The sequence below is a fragment of the Galeopterus variegatus genome, unplaced genomic scaffold (assembly GCF_000696425.1).
Source record: "Galeopterus variegatus unplaced genomic scaffold, G_variegatus-3.0.2 Scaffold35, whole genome shotgun sequence".
Lineage (NCBI taxonomy): Eukaryota > Metazoa > Chordata > Mammalia > Dermoptera > Cynocephalidae > Galeopterus > Galeopterus variegatus.
Window position 1 is genome coordinate 624,765 of NW_007726146.1, and position 25,144 is coordinate 649,908.

At 37.9% G+C, this 25,144-nt stretch overlaps 1 protein-coding gene across 1 annotated transcript in view; it reads right to left on the reverse strand.

The window, feature by feature from the left end:
- Positions 1-6,524: 6,524 nt before the first annotated feature.
- CDH11 (cadherin 11, type 2, OB-cadherin (osteoblast)) overlaps positions 6,525-25,144 on the reverse strand; it is a 90,912-nt gene continuing 72,292 nt past the window's right edge. Inside the window, exons 11-12 of the mRNA XM_008570965.1 lie at positions 10,198-10,449; positions 6,525-7,852 (exon numbers count right to left, since the gene is read on the reverse strand). Of these exons, the coding sequence (XP_008569187.1) occupies positions 7,356-7,852; positions 10,198-10,449 (749 nt within the window). The 3' untranslated portion in view covers positions 6,525-7,355. The remainder of the gene's footprint in view (positions 7,853-10,197; positions 10,450-25,144) is intronic.

The window sequence follows — 25,144 nt, forward strand, 5'->3', positions numbered from 1 at the left end:
TTCTTATTCTAGGTCTATCTTTTCTAGAGTTCTTGGAGGCATGGCAGACAGAGATTACGTATCTCCACTGTGTGGATAAGGAAAATGAGACCCACAGAAATGGTGAACTTTCCAGGGTTAGCCAGTCATACTGATAATCTGATGACACTTCAATGATCTCCTGAGTACACTGGGGTGCAGTTTGGTCTGAGTGTGTTGGGTGAATATCTAGGTAAGATATATAATTATGTCATATCTAAATCCAAAGCATTCTAATAGTACTATCAAAACATGGGAGAGGGGAGGTAGCTAGTAAATGTTCATTTAGACATTTCTACTAGATTAGAATGCTAAAATACCTAGAACATTAAGTGAATTGATTTCCCTTTATCCACCCACTGCTGTGTTTCTGCCCAGAATATTTACTCAGCACCTATTCTGTGCTGGAATCTAAATTTGAAAAAAGAAGAACTGAGTGCTCCATGGGAGCCTATTTGTAATTCTAGAGACCCTGGACTAGTTTGCTAGGTCAGCATTATCAAAACGGTGACCTCTTTACTAACTCTTAGGAGAAAGTAATTTGAAAGTTTTATTTCAAGCACTACTATTTATTTTACATCCCAGTTAGTGTTTGGGGGGTGCCAGGAAGGGAGAACATTAGCATAGCATAAAACAATTTTCAATTTTATGACTACTAAATGATGTAAAAATTGTGGTAAAATTAAACTCATTAAAGTTGTTATAAAAAGGTAGTATTCTAATAAAATTATATGTCTTCAAATCTAAATATTTTTAGAGAAGAGTTATATCTAAGAAAAACACACCATTGTCTTAACAAATGAGCAAAAATGTATCAAATATAAAATTTTTTACATTGGAAATGTCAAAGTTTGTACAGTTCTTGACAAGCTCATCCAAATTTCCAATATTATTTGAAATTTGATACATAGGATACATGGCTCCTATCCAGTTATATACAGTAACCATGTGTCTTTATTGGTCTTCTGACAAAATGCTTAAAAGCTATTTTACCCATAGTTTTGCCAATATTATGCTACATATTATAGCCAAACATAACTGAATTTATTGAGCAGATAATTAGCCTTTAAAAAAAAAATTAGGTAGGGAAACTGTCAATCAGTTCTCTGGCTAAACTAATCTATGGTGGGTTAAGACATGTATATTCTATTATTAGCTCGAGAGAGAGGGAGATGAGAGAGTGAACAGATTTGTGAAGAAACTAGTTGGAGAAAACGGGGGGCATGAGGTAGTAAATTCTTTCCTTACATTTTTCTGGAGCTTGGGGCTGGGAAAATAATAGAGACACTAGCAATATAATTGAAGCCTTCTACTAGGGGTTTTCCCTGAGGAACTGTTAGTGGCTCTAGAAACATGAAATCATTTATTCTTCCCCACTGCCAGCGATGTAGGACTTGTTATCTTCATTACACATTTGTGGAAAATGAAGTTCAGAGAGGTCAAGATACCTATCTGAAGTCACACAGGTAGTGATAGAGCCAGGCTTTACACACAGGAGTGTATTAAATGCCACGCCCAATATGGGATATACAATAGTCTTCTTTTATCCGCAGAGGATAACTTCCAAGACCCCCAGTGGTTGCCTGAAACTGCAGATAGCACCAAACGTTATATATACTATTTTTCCCTATAAATACCTGTGATAGAGTTTAATTTATAAATTAGGTGCAAATACAACAATAACTAATATTAAAATAGAATAATTGTAAAAATATGCCAGCACTGCTACTCTAGTGCTTTGAGGTCATTATGAAGTAGAATAAGGGTTACTAGAACACAAGCATTGCCACACCACAACGGCCTATCCACTGAATGATTAATGGGCCATAGGGTCTACTGCATGGGCACGCTGGACAATGTGATGATTCACATCCCAGGAGGGATGAAGGGGGACAGCGTGAGATTTCATCATGCTACTCAGAACAGGATGCAATTTAAAATTTAGGAATTGTTTATTTCTGGATTTTTGTATTTCATACTTGTATTTTTGGACCACAGTTGACATCGGGTAACTGAAATCATGGAAGGAGAAACCTCGGAAAAGAGAGAAGTACTGCGTTGTTTTTACATTCAAGCTGAAGATTCGAGCTCTGTGCAAGCTGAATCTTTGGTCAGTGTTTTCTCTGTGAACCTGTGAGAGATGATCAAGGGCCAGCTTTCAGTTTCCTAAAGTGACAAAAAACAACATAATCATATCTAAATCACCAGAATGAATGAAGTCCTTTTGAAAAGGTGGTAGCCTCTGATCATTAAAAAAAATGACTAGATGCATTAGTTTCCAAGATGAAAATTCAATTCTTACTCCCAGGCCTTTAAGACCTGACAGAGGCTCTAGACATTGACTTTTTTTTTTTTCTTAACACATTTTGAATTGCACGAAGAAGACAAAATATCAACTTCTTTATGAAACATAACACAAACAGCCCTAAAATGTTAAATCAGTTTCTTTTGTATTTGATTTTCAACATCCATAGAGTAGAAAGATGCAAACCACAGAGGACAATTCACGATTCTGCCCTGTGCCTCATTTTAGACTTGGAAGGCAGGCTGAACCTTCAGAGGTGTGCCTAGATCCCATTGTCAGTGAAGTGGTGAATGGTGGCTCAAAGAAATAAACTGAATTTACATAGGCTGGGAAGCTTCCACTCCCTTCCAAGTTCTCATTGCAAATGCCTCAGCTGAGTCCACTGATGGTGAGATATAGTAATTGTTGCAGGCATCTTGAACCTAAGTTTAAAGGATAAGTCCCCTAACCAAGGTAGGAGAAATGGGATTCTTTCCCATTTAGCTCTGGCATCTCTTCCTGTGTGTGTTTTGGAGAGATGCTTAGCCTCTCTGGTCTACAGTTTTCTCCAGTGTAATGTGGGGGTGGTAGCACAAATGAATGTCTCACGCCCAGTACACAACTCCCATACAGTATGAGCTCAAAAAAGGCACACTAATTGAAGAGAAGAATTAGCAAATTAGTTAATATTCCCTTCCTAGTTTTCAAAGCATTTGACATACAAGAATAAGGTTTATACATACTAATTATACTTATTAATAAAAGTAAAATCAGCTTTACTCTCCAATACTAGAAGGAATTCCACATTGAAATACTTATTTAAAGTTGGAAGAGGGCAGTGAAAACCCAATTAGAAGAATCACAATCACTCCTGAGTCTTCAAGTCAAACTTGGTGACTCCTACTCTTTATGCCAAGCAGCATCTTCACTACTTCTGTAGGGAGCTAGCTGCAAATCTGTACTTCTGATTACCTACTGGACAGTTCCATCTAGCTGTCACAGAAACACCTTCAATTTACACTTCCAATCCAAACTTAATTCAACTTCTTTCCTCCAAACCCACTGCTTTTAGATTCACAGTCCCAGGTGCTATGGTCACAAAGAACTCAATATCATAGGTAAGGAAGCTTAAAATCACACTGGCAATCTCTAATCAGTTATCAAATTCTGATAAATCTACCTTATTAGCATATTTTCTTTCATTCAATACATATTTATTGTGCACCTGTTATGTTTCAGGAATGATTTAAAGAAATGGGCATACAACAGCGAAAAAGAAAACAAGATTCCTGCCTTCTTGGAGCTTACATTCTGGTGGGGCAGTCAGACCTACAAACACACTTACACACACACAAGAAGCCAAAAAGCAAAATAAGTTTAAAAAGTTGTAATCGATACAAAGGAAACCAACAAAGGGTGATCTACTTTAGATGGAAAAAAGAACACGTTTCGTTTGCATGAGGAACTAAAAGATGACCAATGTGGCTGGAGTGCAGCACACTGAAAGGAGGAGTAAGATGAAATTGGAAAGGTTTGCATGGCCCTGATCACGTAAAACAATAAAGTAAAGGAATTGAAACTTATTTTACGACTTTGGGAAGCCAGAGGTTTGTTATAGAGTCATATGATCTGCATTGTAGGTTTAAAATATCCCTCTGGCTTCTTCAGGGAGAAGAGTTTGGGAGGCAGAAATCAGCTGTGTCAGTCTTTAGGTTCTGAGGTGAAGATAGTCCAGTCCAAGCTGGTTGCAGGGCAGAAGCAGAGAAGTCGTTCCTCCTCTCCATCCCCAATTTACTGAATCATTTCAGACCCTCATTTTATCTCATTTTGAACTTCACCCAAACCCTCCTGACATGTCTCTAGGTTTATATGCTCCTAATCCTCCACAGTGCCTACCAGATGGACTTTGCCACTCATCTGCTCAGAGATCCCAGCTGCCCACCCCCACCTGCCCCCATTGTCCTGTAAAAGTCTCAAAAAGTGGTGAAGGCTGTAGCACAACTACCCAGGAGCAATTTCAAGTATTCCAGACCAGATCCCACCTGACACACAGAGCCATACTCGCTGGGCACCGCAAAGGTGTATTTTTAACACATTCTCCAAGTGATGTAAATAAGATGCTCTCATATCTTCTCCATCATCCCAAGGAACCCTTTTAAGAGTTAATTTAGCTAAACATAAGATCTGTCCCGAATTGCTGCATTTAGCTTACCCTCCATTCACACTCAACATCTCAACTTCTCCCTTCTGTTATGTCTTATTTTACTATTTTGTTCCTTCAACCTCTGAAGAGGAGAAAATATACTGTAGTGTGGTCCGGGGAGGTGGATGGGCATAAAGGCAAATAGGTGATTATAAGACAACAGGATAGATATTTTGATACGGGGTTGAAAGGACTGAAAGTTGTCAAGGAAGGTGGCAAGATTCATTCTACATCCTCAAACAACTAGCAAAGGTTCTACAAAGTAAGAACTTGATGAATGAATGAAGGAATGAATGAATGAATGAATGAATGATGAATATAAGCAATGCCCATTACTCAAGGACAAGAAGAGCAAATCGGTGTTCCTTATTTTAGTTGCACTGATGTCATAAAGCAGTGATTCCTTTACATTGAAATAAGAAAGGACCACTTAACTAAAATTGCTTTTAAGGCAATATGTTCCAAATGAAAAAGGACTCCACTAGTCGGGAAAGACATTTTATTTCCAGTTTCTAAGAGGGTTCTACAAACAATAGAGGCTTAAAATAAAAAAGAAAAAAGAAAAGCAAGTATTTTTAACTATTGAAAAGTAGACAGCCTTTTAAAAAGAAACTTAAACATAAAAATGTGAAAATGTAGTTGTCAACTCTAATCCAAATACATTCCTAGAAAAAAGTATCATCCATGGTGATGGGGTTACTTATAGCTGTATACTTGTTTAAGATCTATTCATATTCCTTTTGAGTTATTTCTTCATTTCAAATTCAATTGGAGATCTGTGCAAATCTAGCAAAATATTCTTTGGATTACAAAAACTATATTAAAAAAATGAACACAACCTGCAATTATGGAAGTATTAAGAATGTGCAATCCCTCACAGAAATGAGAGATTCTTAAATGACACTGTCCACAGAATTCATTCCATTGAAGTGTTCAGCCCAATTTGATTTAAATGCAAAGTGAAATGGAAGTGAGCACTTCATAAAAACATTTCTCTTTGTATGCATTTTGACTGAGTCATAAAAATAGTATGTTAACAGGATATAAAGAAATGTTTGAAACAAGTTTTTACAAGAAAGAGAGAAAAGGAAAGGTTATCTAAAAATGGTCTGCAATCCAAGAAAACACCATGTGCCCTGTCTTTAGGGAGAAAGAGGGAAAGCACTTGCAGCATGTCTTTGTGTGGTCTTTCCCCCAGTATTGCTACATTTTGACCTTTGGCCCAACTGAGCAGGTGAAATGTCCTTCACGTAACCCAATCCCCAGGAAGCTAGAAGGGACTGCAGGCTATTCATGGGTCAAATGGCATTGACCCTCAGAATCTAATGTGGCCCCTGCCCTCATTCTGAGCTTATGGCCCCAAACATACTCTAAAACAAAGAGTTTGAAGTGAATTGCCCTTTCTCTTATCAAAACATAAAATGCCACATTATTTTAAGAAAAGTTAAAATCATAGGAGGGAAAAAAAAGCAATTTCAATTGTCAGAGTCTTACAATAGCATGGCAAGATCAACATAAGAAAAAATAGAATAACATCAGAGTCTGGGGCAAATTTATATTTTTGACTCTTCACTTCCTCAACTCCCAAATGCTCAGCATAGGGCATAGAATCTGCATCTTGAACATTAGAGGTCTGATAGTTTCATTCCCTCACGGATTCGTCTCTTATAACCATCTAAGTACTGATATACAAGATAAATGCATATTATGTAACACATATTGCAAAGTCATAGACTGACCTAGAACTTTAGCATCCTTCTTATTTAGAAGATGTGTGCGAAGGTAAGCCAGGAAGCTAACACTGAGAATGTACCAAAAAAAAGCTTTACAGGATATTACAGAATCTTGTCTGAAAAAACATTTGTAAAACATATTTGATTTTAAATAAACAATAAAAGCAGCAGACAGACTATAACAGATCATAAATAGGGTTATTAAAAGATCACAATTAAATTAGAAATATAGATGAATCATTAGAAATACTTATTTTTTTCCTCAATGTTAAGAATCAAACCCAGAATTAAAAAAGAATCTTTTTTTTATTTCAAAGGTTGCTTCTTATATTGAAGCTCATATTAAAGCAACAGTACAATGTTCATAAAATATAAGTGTGATGCCATAACATTTTCTTACATGTCAGAATACTGATATTTGTATGTATACTAAAATAAGAACTTTAAAATTGTACAAATAGATACATTAAAAATGACATAGAAATAGGGCGTCTCTCACTGAAACAAGACAGTTATATCTGGCACGTATTAGTTTAAGATGAAAGTAGAAGCAAAAAGATTTACAAGAATCAGCAGTAACAAGATTGATGCTCAAGAGACATAATTGTACATTGTATTGTACATACATTGTATGGGTTTAAGCTGGCTGAATATTATATATTTCAAGTTTAAAAATGCACTACATATAGAGTGTCCATAGTTTAAGGCGAAATTACAGCTCAGAACTGTTGTCCTTTCTAATTTTGTGGAAGCTTCTTTGACAAATTAAAAAAAAAAAGAAGAAGAAAGACTTAGATGTTCATAACACATCGACAATTTCCCTTCATTGTAAGTTCACCATAAAACTTCTCCTTCACTTAAATATTTTGTATGCCAAGTGGTTTTTCTCTAGCGAAGTTGATAAACAACTTCAAGATTTGCCTTTTTGTGAGAAAAGGTACTTCACAGTATTTACCACGTTGACGTCCTTGCAGTTTTATTAAATGTATCCTCTCTTTAAAACTTCACTTGATTTAAATGAGCCTTTCCTTGATTTAAAAAAATACCTGTTTACACATCTTCTAGATTCTTGAGAACACCAGACACAGTTCTTAAGGCCAAATTTGTGTTGTTATTGTTAAGAATCATCATCAAAAGTGTCTTTGGAACCATACAAGTCTGCTAGTTTCTTAAAACGAGGTCCCCAGTTCTGTAGATAGTCATAGTCCAAGTCTGAATCTGTGGTGGCAGACTCTAAGGAGCTCAGGGACCCAGCCACCGAGCCCCGGCCTTCATAACCATAGATTTGAATGGAGTCATAAGGAGGGGCCGTGGGGTCATTGTCAGCCTCCTGTATTCTCGTGTTGATGAAGTCATCGACATCCACACTGTTGGGTGCTGGCCGGAGTCCAGGTCTAGGCATGTACTGATATTCAGGTTTTATGTCTTTGCGAGGGATAAATCCATTGATCCCATCAGGATTCTGGAGGGTGGCAATATCAAAAGCTTCGGTGTCTTCCTCTCCTCCTCCTTCATCATCATAGGTAATGATGTTCTCACGGACATCTTCTTCCTCAAAGACAATGAGTGGTTCTTTCTTTTGCCTTCTCAGGGTCACAAACAACACTACAATAACTTCAGGGAAAGAAAAAGAAAGTAAGCATATATTAAGCCTGGTATTTCTGGATTCTTTTCCCGGAGGAACTCTGCTTACCGTAAACCACGGCATACAAACATTTCAGAACTGAAACCAGTTTATGAAATGAGAGCTTTGCCCGGAATCCCCAAAGATGTGTGAAACTGACCTCTGCCTGGTTCTTTTTCTGCAAAATGCTGCCATGAAAACTTTATATTCAACAACTTGGAACGTTGGAATTCTCTTGAACTTTTTATAGCAAATCTAGATACTATTTAGAAATCATCTTCCTAAGAACTAGGAAGATTCAAATTATGTTGGTCTGCAGTCTCTTAAAAGTGCCTAATAGTTTCTCTTTGCAAAGGAAGGTAGCTGCCTTTCCAAAGTTTAAGAATGAGGACATTTAGAGACTTCAGAACCTAACTTCTTGGAGGACGTGATGTCTAGACCCTGCCCAGTGGTCTGACGAACAGCCTTGTCCCTACCATAACTTAACAAAAAAATGTTATCATAAGCATGGCTGGACTCTCCACACCACTATATGGAGCAGGGGAAGTTTATAAAGATCCCCAGGAGATAAATCTTCTCTAACTTATTTAAACATAGGAAAATAGTGTCAGCTGAAACCCCAGATGAGGTAATCCCATCTCTTTCCTGGGAGAGGGGATTCCATTAAGCTTGGGCAATCTAGGAGCAGGGAGCAGGGTCCTTTATAAAGAAAGCTCAGACACTGCTTAATTCTTTATTGATTCCCTCTTTCCCCCTCCTCCCAAGAGGCTTCTGCAATGTTCCTTTAGAAGACTCTCCCACACACTCAGCAAGACTGAAGAAACTGATTGGGGCTGAATCTGGCAAGCAGATTGAGAGCCTCTCTAGGTACCCTGCCACTCTGAGATGCGGCAGTGAGGGGCTGCAGTTGCCCTGGACTTCACAATGTTCCCAGAGCTCTGTGCATTGTTCTTAGGAGCACCTTTTCCTACCCAGACCACTCCTTCTCACTTTCTTTCCTCGGCTGACTGTTTTCTATCTTTCATCATGGAAACGTTCCTGGGCATCCCATCCTGACACCAGACAGGGCTGTTGGCATTTGCTCCATGCAACCACCTGACCCTGTTCTAATCATCATGGTAACATTTATCATGTGGTTTACACATCTGTGTCCCCCACTCTTAATCCTGCAGGGCTCTTCACATTGTTTTCCCTCTGTTTGGAGTATCCATTCCTCCCAGACATCTTTGCCAGCAGGAAAACTCTTTCAGCATCCAACATATATGTCACCTCCTCCATGAAGATGTCTCTGACCTTCCCAGGCAAAGTCAGGCACATCCCCCCGTGCCTTTACCTTTGATTCATGTCCCCATCACAGCACTCACCACATGCTTCTGTTTATCTGTCCATGCAGACTTTCCTTGACAAACTCTGAACTTACAGAGCACAGAGATCTTGTATAGTTCTTCTGTTTACCCCCCAGGGCCTAACTTGGGGCCTAGTACTCACATAATACTCAGTAACTATTTGTTGAACTGAACTCACTAGCTCTTTCCTATGGAATTGGGTCCCATTCATTCATTCAATGGACAACTAAACATCAGGAGAAAAACCGTAGATTTGATGTCAGACATACATAGGCTTGAATCCTGATTTTGATACTCAGTTCTGGGATGTTGGGATAAATGGTTTAATCTTCCTGAGGTCCCACAATGGTAGATGTCATCAGCAACAGCACATTGCCACTATTACAGAATACACCACAGATGGGATAGAAGTGAAGAAGAGAGCACCTAACTCAGCTGTCAAGTGCAGGACAAGCTTCCCAGGGGTTCCCATAGGCTGCACACAGATATGCACATGATAATTAGGGGAAGGATCAAGGCACAGCTTCTCCCTTCTTCTGGTTCCTAGAATCCATCACATGCTCTCTTTTGCATCGTGGTTACTTTTTCTGCTCCCCTCTGTCCCTAACCCTTCTCATTCCTTTTGCAAGGCAAAACCTTTGCTCATACACCAGTTCTCTGCCTAAATTCCTCTTGAGAACCTTCTCTGATGTTCTTCCAACCCCCAGATGGCTTCTGCTATGTAGTCCTGCAATGCCCAGAAAAAGACTCATCCTAACATTCCCTCCTCTCTGGTATCGCTGCATGTTCATGTCCCCTGCCCACCCCACCCCCTCCAATCCCGGCAACTGCACCATCAAATGTACGAGAGCAGGACCCTCCTCTCTCCGTGTTTTAAACTGTCCACAACCAGCATGGTCCTACAATCAGCCTGTCCTTGAGGATGATCGATTTAAGGATGTGCATCTGCTGTAAGGCCCTTCCGGCAGGTGACCAGGCAGACCCCTTACCCAGGAGAATGACGATGCAGGCGAGAATGGCTATGAGCGCCCCGGTGCTGAGGCCGGCGTTCAGGATGTAGGCTTCTGCGTTGCAGGACAGCAGAGCCCCGTTCACATCGCACCCGCAGACCTTGATGGTGAGGGTGTTGGTGCTGCTCATGGGCGGAATCCCACCATCACTGATGACGATGGGCAGGAGGTATAAATCCTGCTTCTGCCGACTGAACCCTCCGCGCCGGGCGTAAACCCCTGCGGTGTTATCTGTTGGCAGAGGGGAGACAGGTGTGCACTGGTATCAAGACCATTGGAACCACAGTCACACTCAGCTGGGCGGATTTCAGGGCACCTTCTGAACCAGAATCCTTCCACTTGGCTAATCTAAGTATCTAGAGAAGCCACCGTCATTTGGCATGATGGGATCACTGAACCAACTCTCTGTATTTTGAGACAAATCTCAGAAATTGTTTCTTTTTTATTAGATAGATACTGAACACCTTCATTGGCAAGCTAACCACACCATTCCCTGCTTGGGCATTGTCCCTTCATCAAATGCTACAAGAAAGCACGAGCTTCAGCTATGCACTCTATTTAGCATAGGGTATAATTAAATATTTAAGTCAGTGTAAGAAAAGACAAAAACGCTTCTTTTCATGTTTACACTTTCTCTACTTCTTAACAAGCCTTGGGCCATTTTTTGTTTATTTATGTGTTTGTGTTTTTATTAAAGAATTTCCAAGTCTACCTTCAAAATTTGTCCAAGCTATGGACCTACTCACAAGTCCCAAAGGAAAATATTTTCTTTATAAAACTTGCAGCATATGGTTTCACTTAAACTCAAACAGCATCAGCTACCCAGTTAAACATGTTAGTCCTCCTGGTTGAAATGATTCTAAGTTACCTCTGCTGCCCACACTACACAGCCCACTTCCGCACGGTGGACCACCAGATACCTCCCTGACCTTGACTTCACCTTGTCTTCCAGGCTCACACCCTGCCCCTTCCCACATGGAGCCAGTTCAGCCTGACATGCAAAACTCCTCTGTTCTGCAAGCACACCATGCTCTTCCACGTGCCTAGCATTTTTACCTACTGTTCTCTTGTCCAAAAGAGCTGTGTCTTTTATCATGACAGTTGAACTTCTCAAGCCTCAAAATTCATTCAAAAGTCATCTCTTCAGGGAGGCTTTCCTAAACCTCTCCCTTCATCTCCTTTGTGACCCATGACACTGTATATTCCTATAGAAATAGGTTTCCCTCTCCTCTGTCATGATTTGTTGACATAACCACTTCGACCTCTATGAAACTGTGAACTTCATGAAAATGGGGGTTTTCTCTGATTCATCTTGGTCTCTCCAGTGGCAGACACACAGTAGACATTCAGTAAATACTTGTTAAACAAATGACATAACTGTATTCTGGGAAAGGTTTAACCAAAATTTTTAAGATGTCAACTTTAATGTATTTCTTGATTTTTTGTAACCTCTACCCTCTTCCTCATCATGTTTTCTCTACTAGCCAAAAATACTTTTTCCAGAATGTATTTTCTGGAGGGGGAAACATTGCTATTATAAAATAGTAGAAAATCTTGTTATAATACATCAAATTACACACACACAGAGAGTAGATAGTCTCATTTGGGGATGAGCGGGCATTCGGAGTAATGCAAGAGGTAAGCTGTGTGTGTTCGCTGGCTTTGGCAGACCTTATAATGACAGATTCTCTGCCCTTCACTGCCAACATCTCAATCAAACCAAGGCAGAACAGCTAGCTCTTGTTTATGTATTTTCTTAATTTTGTATGATTACATATATTGCTCTTGTCACTGAAGAAAAATTATACATACTATGGAAAATAGAGGGAAAAAAGGTAAACTACTCAAATAAAATGTTAAGTGAAAAATCCAATCACCTGACTGTTCTTTCCTATTCTAGGCTATACTATTGTTCTAAACTTAGCAATTACAAAAAATTGCTTTATGTTGCAGTAAGGCTTTCACAAATTAAAAGTTACAGTATCTACCTCATTTTAATGATCTTAAATGCCATCAGGAATAAAAATAAACTTCAACAATTTCAAAAGGAAAGCAAATTAAATTGTTCAGTCAAATATAATTCTCTGGCATAGATGACATCCCCAGTAGACCATTTACTTGGTTTTTCTGTTTGGCCCTACTCTGTTTCCCATAGTGTCATGGTTGGAGGGGATGTGAACAGAATGATTTTGTTTTTACAGACTGGTGGAAGTCATGATTTTAAATCTATCCTTAAATGTACCATCCATGCATGACTGCACCTCCGGGTCACAGCAGGCTGGCTTATACATGAAGGTAATTGAAAATCAAACACTAATGGAAAACATGGATCTGAGCACAACACAAGCATGTGAATTTAAGATGTTCATATTTTGAACAGCTGAGTCCTCTCTGACACACTGAAACTATTACATAAAAGCTCATCATCAAAGTACCCAGATGACTGAACCATTTACAATCTCTGAATGATAGATCAGTAGAATATCAAGAAATTTTCTTTCTAATCTCTTTTAGTAAAACATGTTTTACATATGGATTTTAAGATCAGTTCAAGAGGTGGGAAAGAAATGGACTAAGGAGGGGAAGAAGACTTAACAACTACAACTCCTTGAAGTTGATACGACAAGCAAACAGAAAGGACATTGTTAGGTGGGAGGGGGGAGAGGGAGGAGGGAGGGGGGTTTCGGTAATGGGCCACAATAATCAACCTCATTGTATATTGACAAAATAAAATTAGGAAAAAAAAAATTAAAAAAAAAAAATAAATGGACTAAGGGTCTCTTCTTGGCCATATACTTATTATATGCTTTAGATTGAGTCATTTTTTCCATTTAGAGCCTCATTGTTCATCTTTTCTTTATTATTATTGAAATATAGTTGATTATACATATTTGGGGGGTACAGCATTGACTACCATCACCTGCTTACACCTTGTTATGGTTAAATCAATATTATTAGCATATTCGTTATTATAACTCATAATTAATCTTTGTGCCCAATATCTTCCCAACCCTACTTTCCCTTCCCCCTCTCACCTCTAGTAAACATAGATTTGTTCCCTCCTTCTTTAAAACAAGGAGACTGTTTGGTATCAAGTTTATCTTATGAGGTTGTTATTGAAACTAAACAATGTGATAAAAATCCAGTGGTTACCCTCTGTGCTATGCTTCCAGAGGGTTAAGGAATCCTGCCAGAAAAATTAACAGCCAGTATTGAGATCCTCCAGGGCTCGGTAACTGGTGAAGGGTGAGGGTGGTAAAGAGAGGACATTTCTAACAACCTGGCTTGGTACTTAAGTGTGTTATGTTGCTTGAGTCAATAAATTTTTTTCCTCTAGATCCAAGTTGCCCCAGCACCAATGGAAGCATTGGGTTCCTTTCAGGAGAGGCAATTCTGGGGATTCTGTATCATGGCCTGTGATGGTCTTTCTTGGGATTGACTCTGATCACTGATCAAAAATAGCCAATACGTTCAGGAACTTCATGAAAAGCAAATCTAGACCCATAAATGGTAAAAGAAACAATGTAACAACAATAATGAAACCCCTTTACTAGAAACCAATTTTGCACCCTACATTTGACTACAGATTCTCTTTCATCAAATTATTTTAAGGAGCCAGCTACTCCTTTTCCATCTTTGAGAGGGTCCCCTTACGGTGAACATACACATTACTGAGATTTAGGAGTAACTCAAGCATAGAAGAGGTTCGATGAGGACACATTTCCAAGAGAAGTGTCAGATTCACTCTGGTAAATAAGAGCCAGAAAAAGACAAGTATTTCATCAATTTAAGAACTTCCATCAAGAGATTTCTCAGATCCTTTTCCTAAATAAAGCTTCTAAAGAGCAAACTACTCAGTCTTTGGTGTCAAACAAGCCTGGGTTTGAATCTTGAATCATCTATGCTCTAATTGCCTGACTTTAAACATATTAAGTATTGTCTTCAGGTTTTATATTCTTGTCTATAAAACTAATCATTTTTAGGTTAAATTTGATTCCATTCATAAAGCTGCTTAGCACAGAGCTGGCCTATTGGAGATGTGCCAGTAAATATTAAATCTTTTCTGTAAGCTCTCCCCTTTGAGCAGTAGACTAATGAGGAGGAGAACCCCATTGGCAAAGAGAGGAAAGTGAATTTTTGGAAATGTCACTGCAGCTTTGAATGCGATTGCCTACACAGAGGGCTTCATCATCTAGAGGTAAGAAAACGGTTCATCTCCTCAGTCCTGGGTGACATATTTCCCATGATAAAAAATGTTTTTCAAGCACCTTGGTTTTTCATCTTGACACCCAGTGTTCTCATCCCTGACCACAGACCAGACTGTAACCAGTTCCTTTTATTTTATTTTTTCCACTTAGGCAAAAACTTGCAAAAGGGGCCATTCATTAGTAATATACATCATGCACAAATTGTAGTGTTTCTATTAATGGAAAAACAAATTCACATTTCAAGTTTTTATGTCTACCACCTAAACTCTTAATCACATGCTGTTTTTAACCTGTATGTTTTGTCACTACACTAACAAAACATAAATGTTCCTGATAATGATGGTCTCCATGGCATCCATTTGGGGATAAAAACACAAGTATTGTGATAACGATGAAACCCAGTGGAAGGATACATAAACACTGACATTAAAAGGGAAAATTATGATGGAGAAATAGTGCCTTGATAGTTAGACTGCGCTAGATACCAACGTTGCATTAGCCAAATGAAAAGAAATTTGGAGTAGAGTAAAATGGGCAATATATGGGCATAGCTCCTGCTTGTTACAAACTTGACAAGAGGAAGCATTGCAGCAAAGGACTAGTATATTCTGCTCTCACCGTGGTGTCAAGGGAGACCTAAGGTAAGCCAAGGCGAGGGAATCAGTCACTGCAGAAGCTTCCCTATAGCTCTTAAAATGGTCTTTCTTGTCACCTTGTCACTCCTTTTCCTCTGCCCTCTCTGAAGCTAAAGAGTCACCAATGCTTGACCTGATTAGAGACACCGTAGCCTGTGAAGAAAGGCCACAGAGTACACTGGTCTGGGGCTCCTCCTTTGAGACCATTAAAGATTTAAAGAATCTAAGACTAAGCCTTGCTCCCAGGGAGATATTTTGTTCAGTTCTGGCCCTCATCAACCCATTCTACCATATCTATGCAACCCTCCGATATAAAGTAAAGCTATCTAGCACAGAAAAACTTCCCCCACACTTGAAGACAGGTACTTATCCAGTCACTAGCAGAATAATCATTATTTGCTTACTTTCCTCTGAGCCTACTCCACTTTCTCTAGAAACGTGGCAATAGCTCTAGCAAGATAATGAAAAAAAAATTATACACACACACACACACACACACACACACACATATGTGAAATATTATAGTGTGTGTGTCCCAAAGGCTTTAGTGGAGTTTTAAGCTTTAACAATTTCAGAAATATATGAGGAGTCTTTAAAAATTTTATGAGAAGATTTGTATTAGCTTTTATTTCTATTTTTTTCCACAAACTTTCTGAAGTACCTTCATAAATGCTACAAATTCACAAAAGACATCATTTGGAAGTTTAATAATTTAGATTTCATTTACACTCATTTAAATTTGTGAACTTTGAAGAATTAATTCTAAATTTTGATGTCAGTCAATGTTTTTTATCTTCAATCTTAGGTACTAAAATAATAGAAATTTCAAATATTTTTCTAAAATTTGTATCATATATAATTCTGATGTTACCAATGCTTAAAGAGGAAGCTAATAGGCTGTGTGCTTATCTTTATTTTATGGAACACCATATGAACGGTCACTGCACATATTGTACATTTCACACCCTGTGGTGATTGAATGTCTGTCCTCTCCACCAGACAGGAACCTCCTGGGGGACAGGGACTGTGTCCCACTCACCTTTTTGCTCACCTTTGTGCATTTAGCAATTTTTTTGTATGTGTGTGTTGACAGAATGAATGGCTGGATGATATTCCTTTCCATGCATCTCAACATGAATCAGGGCTTTTGAAGAGTCCAGATTTTACTGCGTCACTAATTTCCCATCAATTTCCATTCTCTGTCTTTTCCTGCTCCCCGCTTTTGAACCCAATATGACCAACACGGCCTTTATCTATACTATGTATTTTGTTCTTGCTAAATATTCTCATATTTTTATCTCATTACAGACATCCCTCAGTATCTTCAGGGAATTGGTTCCCAGGACCTCCTCCAGGAATAACAAATCTGCAGATGCTCACGTGCCTGATATGAAATGGCATAGTATTTGCATATAACCTATGCACTTCCTCCCACATATCTTAAATCATCTCTAGATTATTTGTAATATCTAATGCAATGTAAATGCTGTGTAAATTGTTGGTATACAATATTGTTCTTATTTGTATTTTTAAATTGCTGTATTGTTATTTTTTCCTGAATATTTTTGATCCAGGTTAGGTGATTCTGCAGATGTGGAACCTGCAGCTATGGAGGGCTGACTATATTATTATTTCGATTGAGTCATATTCAACCAAGCAACATTTATTGAGCTGCTAATATAGGAAAACCCTGTTCCTTGATACTTCCATATGTTATTCCAAATATTTTTTTAAAACTATGTACATAAAGTATAATGACCCTTACTTTATAGGAAAGGAAACTGAGGAACAAAGAGGGAAGCAATTGCTCATGGAAAATACAAGCAGAATTGCTCATGGAAAATACAAGCAGAAGTAGGGTTCAAACTCCTGTACATTTCACTGTATTTTTATTAGTCCACAACTGTCTCTGTAAGACTACTGCATGTCAATTATGTTGGTTCCTTTTTACTAGATTTCCCTAACATAGTTGGTTAATGAGATGAACATCATCATAGCTTACAGCTAGAGCCAGATAGACTCCAGTTCCAGATTAAAGAGCAACTGCTAGAAACCTAAGACTTTTGTGGCAGAGAGACCCACAAAGAATCAATGGTGCCCTTGATTACCACCTCTGTTCCCACAATATTTCTGCACACACACACACAGACCCTTCAAAAACAAACCAATATGTAAGAAGAAAAAAAAAAAAAAAATCTATTTTCCTAGTATTTTGGGATGGGAGAAATGCTATGATGAGGCAAATTCTCTGAGAGACTACCTCTAAAATACTAATGAAAAACATTGTCTGAGCCAAGACTCTGATGGCTATAATGTCTCTCAACTGAATCAAGGAGCTACACACTCCTGGGGGTGTGGTTATCATGTTCTTTCAATTACTGTCTTTCATACTGAGAGATATGAGATATAAGAAATACATTATCAAGAATAGCATGACAGGAATAATTGCTTATGTGAATGTGAGAAATTCAAGAGTGTATATGAGACATTGGAGCATGCACTGTTTGTTGGCATTAATAGATTTTTTGCATTTTTAATTTATCACATCCCTTAGAATCAACTCTCCCTCCACTTTTGTTTCAGGACAATTTTCTCTTTGATGGTAAGATATAGAGGGAGAAAAGAACATACTGCTTAGATTTTTCTTAGTTTAAGATGAGGAAAACTACCAAGGAATTCAGTGGAATATATATCTTTAGGATTAAGTCAGTGACCAGAGCAAATACTTTAAGGTTGAATGATCCATTAAGAAGACCTATTTCTTTTTGTTGGGTTGGGGAGAAAGTGGGCTCCCAGATAAACTGTGTTCTGTGTGGGACAGACTGCAGCAATGAATTTCAGGCAGAAAAAGAACATAATTATTTACACAAATGAAAATGGCCGGGCATTAAATGACATCTGCCATTTTGATCTGCCAAGAGAGTATCTTCCGTACTGGAGCAATTAAGGGGGAAAAATGTTCCACAAAAACCTGTTTGGTTACCTTTAAATTATAAACGTGAAAAATCAGAAGCATGTTTGGATGCTATTTCATGCTGCTGGTAAAAAAAAAAGTTATTATTTTAGGAGGAAAAAAGGTAAGGATAGAAAGAAACTCATTTGCCAATTGATCTAATGGTCTAATCAGGGTGAACCTGTCCTGGCTGCCCTTACTCAGCCAACCCTACTTTCCATACAAATGTATTCTAAAAATTTATTTGCTTGTTTGATGGTTTAGTTTTTATATTATCTATCTATCTATCTATCTATCTATCTATCTATCTATCTATCTATCTATTAAGAATACTCATGAGATATAAAGCTAATTGTCACCCCTCCTGCCCATGATGTGAGGGCCAGATTCATACTGGGGGCATACCCATTACCAGAAATTAGTTTTGATTTTTGTTTTCTTTGTCTTTTTTGTCTTTTTTGTGACCAGTAAAGGGAACGCAACCCTTGGCTTGGTGTCGCCCACACCACGCTCAGCCAGTGAGTGCACCGGCCATCCCTATATAGGATCCGAACCCGCAGCAGGAGCGCCACTGTGCTCCCAGCGCTGCACTCTCCCGAGTGCGCCACGGGGTCGGCCCTAGTTTTGATTTTTTAAGCAGTGCAAACTTAACTCTGAATGTGTCAGATCTCATCTGATCTGCAACTTGGCCCATCTTGAATAAAATAATACTTGCAAATTAATACATTTGAAGGTCATCTCTTCCTGGCCCCAAAACCTACGTGCCCTATATAACTTATGGAAAAATAAATAAATGAATAGATCAATGGATGGAAACAATGAGTGATGGGGCACTGATTTCTTCAGAATATTCAAGTTTCAAAAGGCATGTTCTTTTTTTTCAGCCTAAAGTTTATCTCATAGCATAATCATTTTTCCATAATGATAACTAATTTCTGGAATTGCTGAAAAACATGACATGTACAAAGTGTTTTCTCATCCACTCTTTCACTTTTAATTCATGTATTCAGTCCGCCCACTTTTCTTAAGTGTTGGGATACTGCCCTCACAGAGCTCATATTCTAATGGGAGACAGAAAGGGATACATATGATCAGAAAGCAGAGTGATAAGAAACATGATAGAGGTTAGTGCAGTGTTCCCAGAGCAAAAGAAGATATATCCAAGATGGTCTGAAATGTCTGGCAAGGCTTCACTTAAGAGGCAACTTCATTTAAGGTGAGATGTGAAGGAGAAGACGTAAGAAGGAAGACACCACTACATCCTAACAACAAATTAAAAAAAAAAAAATCTAAGCAATCTGAAACTCTTCTTAGATTAATAAGAGAAGTGAGGCAGAGCCAAAAGCGTGGACAGGCGAGAGCATGGCAAATTTGGGAAATTAGACATGGCCCAAAGTTTTCGGAGCTTAAAGTTTAAGGTGGCGAGACAAAGGAGATGACAGAGGCAAAGTATACTGGGGGTACATCATGCAATGTCTTGTTCACTAAGCTATTAAGTTTCAGTTAAATCCATAGGAAATGTAGAGCCAGAGAAGAATTTTAAGAAGAAAGAAAGACATCACCAGGAATGTTTATTAGTAAGGACTGAGTCAAGTGGAGGCAAGCCTGGAGTCAGACAGACCTATTTGGAGACCACCATGTAGTCACCACTCCCCTGCAGGTAATTCATGTATAGCCACTACCAAAATAAACAGCACTTTCACAATATTACTAGCATGGCTGGGTGTGCTGTTGGGAACTCCCTGATATCAGGGACTATGTCTTATTCATTGCTAAAGCCTCACTCCAAGGACACTTCCTTGCACACAGTACAAAAGGCTGGCTCATGTTTCCATGATTATGGAAGGATGGAAAGAAGAGATTATGATAGGGAAACTAGGAGATATCTAGTTTTCAACAAAACCACACTGACACTAAATGTGGAAGAAACACCAAGGGTAGAGAATGTCGCATAAAATATGGAAGGTACTTCACGGTGTGTAAAGGGCTACTCTTTCAGTATTTTCACTTGAAAATCCTGAGGACAGTCATGGGTCACTTAATGACAGGGATATGATCTGAGAAATGCATGCTTATGCAATTTTGAATTATATGAACGTCATAGAGTGTACTTACACAGGCCTGGATAGTATTGCCTATTACACATCTGGGCTACCTGGTATGGCCTATGGCTCCTAGGCTACAAACCTGTATTGCATATTACTATATTGAATACTGTAGGCAATTGCAACACAGTGGTATTTGTGTATCTAAACATATCAAAATATAGAAAAAGTACAGTAAAATATGGTATTATTATCTAAGGGGACCCCCATTATGTATGTGGTCTGTCATTGACCAAAGTGTCATTATGTGGTGCATGATGGTATTTTTGTTGTCATCGCAATAAGAACTTATTGCAAGATTCTAAAACTTTCCTCCATGGCTCAAATGACAAAACAATGTTCTAATAATCAAGTAAGCCCATGAGCTGATAAACCTCTAACTTTAGTTGAGACAGCCCATTGAAAAGTATGCAACTCAATTCATGAATTAGGAGTGGTGTAATAATTGACAGATTTTTTTTTTTTTTGTCTTTTTTTTTTCGTGTCCAGCAACGGACTGCAACCCTCAGTGTCGCACCCGTACCAGACCGGGACCGGCAACGGGATCGCAACCCTCGGCGCCGCGCCCGCCCCTCGCTCAGCCAGTGAGCGGGAACCGGTCCGTATGTGGGATCTGAACCCTTGGCGGGAGCGCCGCCGCGCTTCCCATGCGGCGCACTGTAGCAGTGCGCCACCGGGCCGGCCCCAAAAAGAAGTAAATTTTTAAAAAACAGAGAAATCATAAATCTCTTCTCTGCTTTTAGTTTTAAAAGTAGTAATAGGATTAATTATGTGTCAAATAGTGAGATATTAATATCAAAATTGTTCCCCTTTTAGAGATGAAGGGCAAAGCCAAACATTTAATATCTAGATCTTGCTCTATGCTCTATACTCTAGCAACTAATAATTGTTTAGAACAAGAGATCTGGAAATTAAAATTACAAGGTTCATTATTAGGATATTTCAATTCAATTACTTTACCAAATTATTATGTCAAAGGACAAAACCAAACTATCTTCCTGTTAGAATAAAAATAATTTGAGATATTAATTAAGCGTTTATTTTTCAGTAAAATAATAATGAAAAAGAAATTCACCCCTCACACACACACACACACACACACACACACACACACACACACACACACAAAACACAAAACTCAATTTTAATCTAACAACCAATATTATGCTTAATTGTGAAACTCTAGACCAAATATCCCTATTAAACTAACAAGTAAAGCAAGAATGACTATTATTTATTGTTATTATTTAGCACATATTCTTAGAGTGTAAATCTATGCAATTAGGAAAAAAAAGAAAATAAAATACAATTTTTACTGCTAGTAAGCAACAACAGAAAGAAATTCCTACCTTTGCCATAATATAAGAAAAGCTCTAGTCTTTTATTCAGACATAATCCATGAGAGGAGAGTTGTGTCATTTTAAGAAATGTATAACAATATTAATGTAGCACTTATCAAATATTATAAAAATCAGTGTGAAGAGGTGTTCAATCAGAACTCAGAAGGAAATATATTAGTGTTATAATCTCAAATCCTATCTTTAGTGGGTCCAAATTACCAACTGCATATCAGAAACTATTTTAGAGGCTGTAAGGAAAGCTTAAATCCCATCCATATCTTAATTGGCATGTATCCTGATATCACACTTATCCCCTGACAGCTAGAGAGTCCTGACTTATGCTAATGCTAGATATCTATCTTTAAATTACCTGTGTGTGAACATGCTGTGCTATTCTGGTATTAAATTTATTAGCTAGATAACTCCAGGGCCTTCTTTTCGCAGAAGTTTTTTGGTTTTAGTTTTGGTCTATTTTTGGTTTTCCTAGAAAGGATAAGTTTGCACAAGTTCCAAATGTTCACAGCAAATATGGATTTCTTTCTTTCTCAGTAATGCAGCCCATAAACTTTATTGGTTTGAAATCATTTCACTACCATTTAATCACAGCTTCTAAACACATGAAACAGGAATTAAAAAAAATATATTCCTTATGTCAAAGTGTGAAGATTTTTCTCTGACTGTTTATCTAGTCATCTACAGATTGAACAAAAATGGTAACTATAATATTATGATTTATAATAAGAAATATATATTTGGTCATCATCCCTTGGCACAGAGGTCCTAACACCCTTGGAATTTCCTAAGTGATAATGTTAATTAATTAAGGGTAATTAAGATAACAGTATATTTTATTATTCATAACAAGCCACTTTCAACCACAATAGAGTTTATGTTAATAAGTTGACTTTTGGGGGCCGGCCCGGTGGCGCACTGCTACAGTGCACCACTTGGGAGCGCGGTGGCGCTCCCGCAGAGGGTTCGGATCCCACATACAGACCGGTTCCCGCTCACTGGCTGAGCGAGGTGTGGGAGCAACACCGAGGGTTGCGATCCCGTTGCCGGTCCCGGTCCGGTACGGGTGCGACACTGAGGGTTGCGATCCGTTGCCGGTCACAAAAAAAGACAAAAAGGAAAAAAAAAAAATAAGTTGACTTTTGGAAAAACCTTAGAGAACCACAGGATGGGGTTGGTTACAAGGGAAACCCATTATGTGATTAGAGGGTTGGAACTTTTAATTCTAACCTACCTTAACTTCTGAGAGGAGAGAGGGGCTGGTGACTGAGTTTAATCACCAATGGCCAATGATTTAATTGGTCATGCCTACTTAATGAGGCCTCCATTGAATATTTGTGGAAGGAAGGAAGGAAGGAAGGAAGGAAGGAAGGAAGGAAGGAAGGAAGGAAGGAAAGAAAGAAAGAAAGAAAATAAGAATATCTTTGATGGTTTCATTAGTAGACTGGACATGGCTACTAATGAAGAGAATCTTTGAGCTTGAAACTAGGTCAATAGAAACCTCCAAATCTGTAAAGAAAAGAGAAAAAAGACTGGGGAAATAAATACATATATAGTAGAACATTCAAGATCTATGGGACAATTATAAAAGGTGTAATATATGTATAATGGTAATAGAAGAAGAAGAAAAAGAGAAAAAGGAACAGAATACTTGAGACAGTTGTGACAGAATTTCCCCCAAATTAATGTCAGACACCAAACCACAGTTCCAGGAAGTGAAAAATACATCAAGTTAGATAAATGTCAAAATAAAACAACAACAAAACTTCACCTAGGCATATATTCAAACTAAAGAAAATTGAAGATAAAGAAAAAATGTCAAAAAAGCCAGAGGAAAATAAAGCCTTTACCTGCAGAGGAGTAAAGATAAGAATTACAACCAACTTCTCAGAAACCATGTAAGCAAGAAGAGAATGATGTAAAATATATAAAGTGTTGAGAGAAAAAAAATTTACCGACCTAGAATTTTATACCCAGCAGAATCATCCTTCAAAAGTGAAGTATAAACAGACTTTCTCAGACAAACAAATACTGAAGAAATTTCTTGCCAGTAGACCTGCTTTGCAAGAAATGTTGAAAGAAGTTCTTTAGAGATAAGGGAAATAATATAGGTCAGTGCTGTGGTTTAAATGTTTGACCCTCCAAATTTCATGTTAAAGCTTAATTCCCAACATGGTATTTGAAAGGTGGAGCCTTTAAGAGGTGATTGGACTGTGAGGGCTATGCCCTCATGAATGGATTAATCCATTTATGGATTAATGGGTTAATGGTTTAATAGTTTATTTTGGAAGTGGCACTAGTGGCTTTATAAGTAGAGCAAGTGAGCACTTTAATATGCTTCTGCTCCCCTTGCCATGTGACGCTCTGCACTGCCTGACGACTCTGCAGAGTCTTTACCAGAAAGAAAGCCCTCACCAAATACACTCCCTTGACCTGGGATTTCTCAGACTCCAAAACTGTAAGAAATGAATTTTGTTTCTTTATAAATTACTCAGTTTCTGATATTCTGATATAAGCAACAGAAGATGAACAAGACAATCAGAAAGCCAGATCTACCCAAAGAAAGAAAGAGCATCGAAGAAGGAATAAGTGAAGGAGAGAGAAAAACTTTTATTTTTCTTACTTTTTTAATTGACCTAACATATAACTGTTTGTTTACAGTAATAATAGCAGCAATGTACTCTATTATGTACGCTTATTCATGTATATGTGTGTGTGGATATATATGTGTATATATGAGTGAAATGAATGACAGCAATGACACAAGGGACAGGAGGGAGGAATTAGGATTGTTCTGTTATGATAAGGTACTTGCACTACCCATGAAGTGGTATAGTGTGATATGAAAATGAACTTGAATTAGTTGTAAATGTATATTTAACACTCCAGGGCAACCAGTAAACAAAGTAAAAGACATAAAAAAGAAGCACAACTGATATGCTAAGAGAGGAGAGAGAAAATGGAATCATAAAATGCTCAACTGATGTCACAACAGTATCTGAACTATAAAGTAGGTAGCCACAACCTTAATAAGAACTGCACAGAACAAAAATGAAGAAAACTAAAAACCATTCCTGATGGTGATAAAATGAGAATCAATCCAATGGAAAGTCAGACCATGCTTCTCGATGAAAAGAATGCTTTAGGTCTGCTTATATTAATCCATAAATTTAAGGAAAACTCAATAAAATTCACAAATGTACGATGGTACTTTAAAAAGTTCATTGAAAAATGGAATTAAAAGATAATTTGAATCTTTCCATAAACTTTTTGAAGGCCCCCTCATACTTATCAGGCACCTGAAAAAATAATCCTAAATTATATATTATATTTCGGGGAATAAAGAAACAAACTTTGTAAAACAGTAAAAATAAAATAATGTGAAGAAAACATCTGTCATGTTTTAAGATATATATGTGTGCAACCACTAGAGAAAAATATGATACTAGCACTAGAGTAAATAGCCAGAATGGGAAAAATAGAAAATTCAGAAAAAATCTAATAGAAAATGATGTAGAAAAATTAATAAAGATGGCATTACAAAGCAGTTAGAAATGACTGATTATTCCATAAATGATATATAGAAAATGATCAACAAATGGGGGGCTGTGCATCTGTTTTATATGAATAAAAAAATTGAAATGAAGAAAAAAGATATATAAGAAAGAATGAA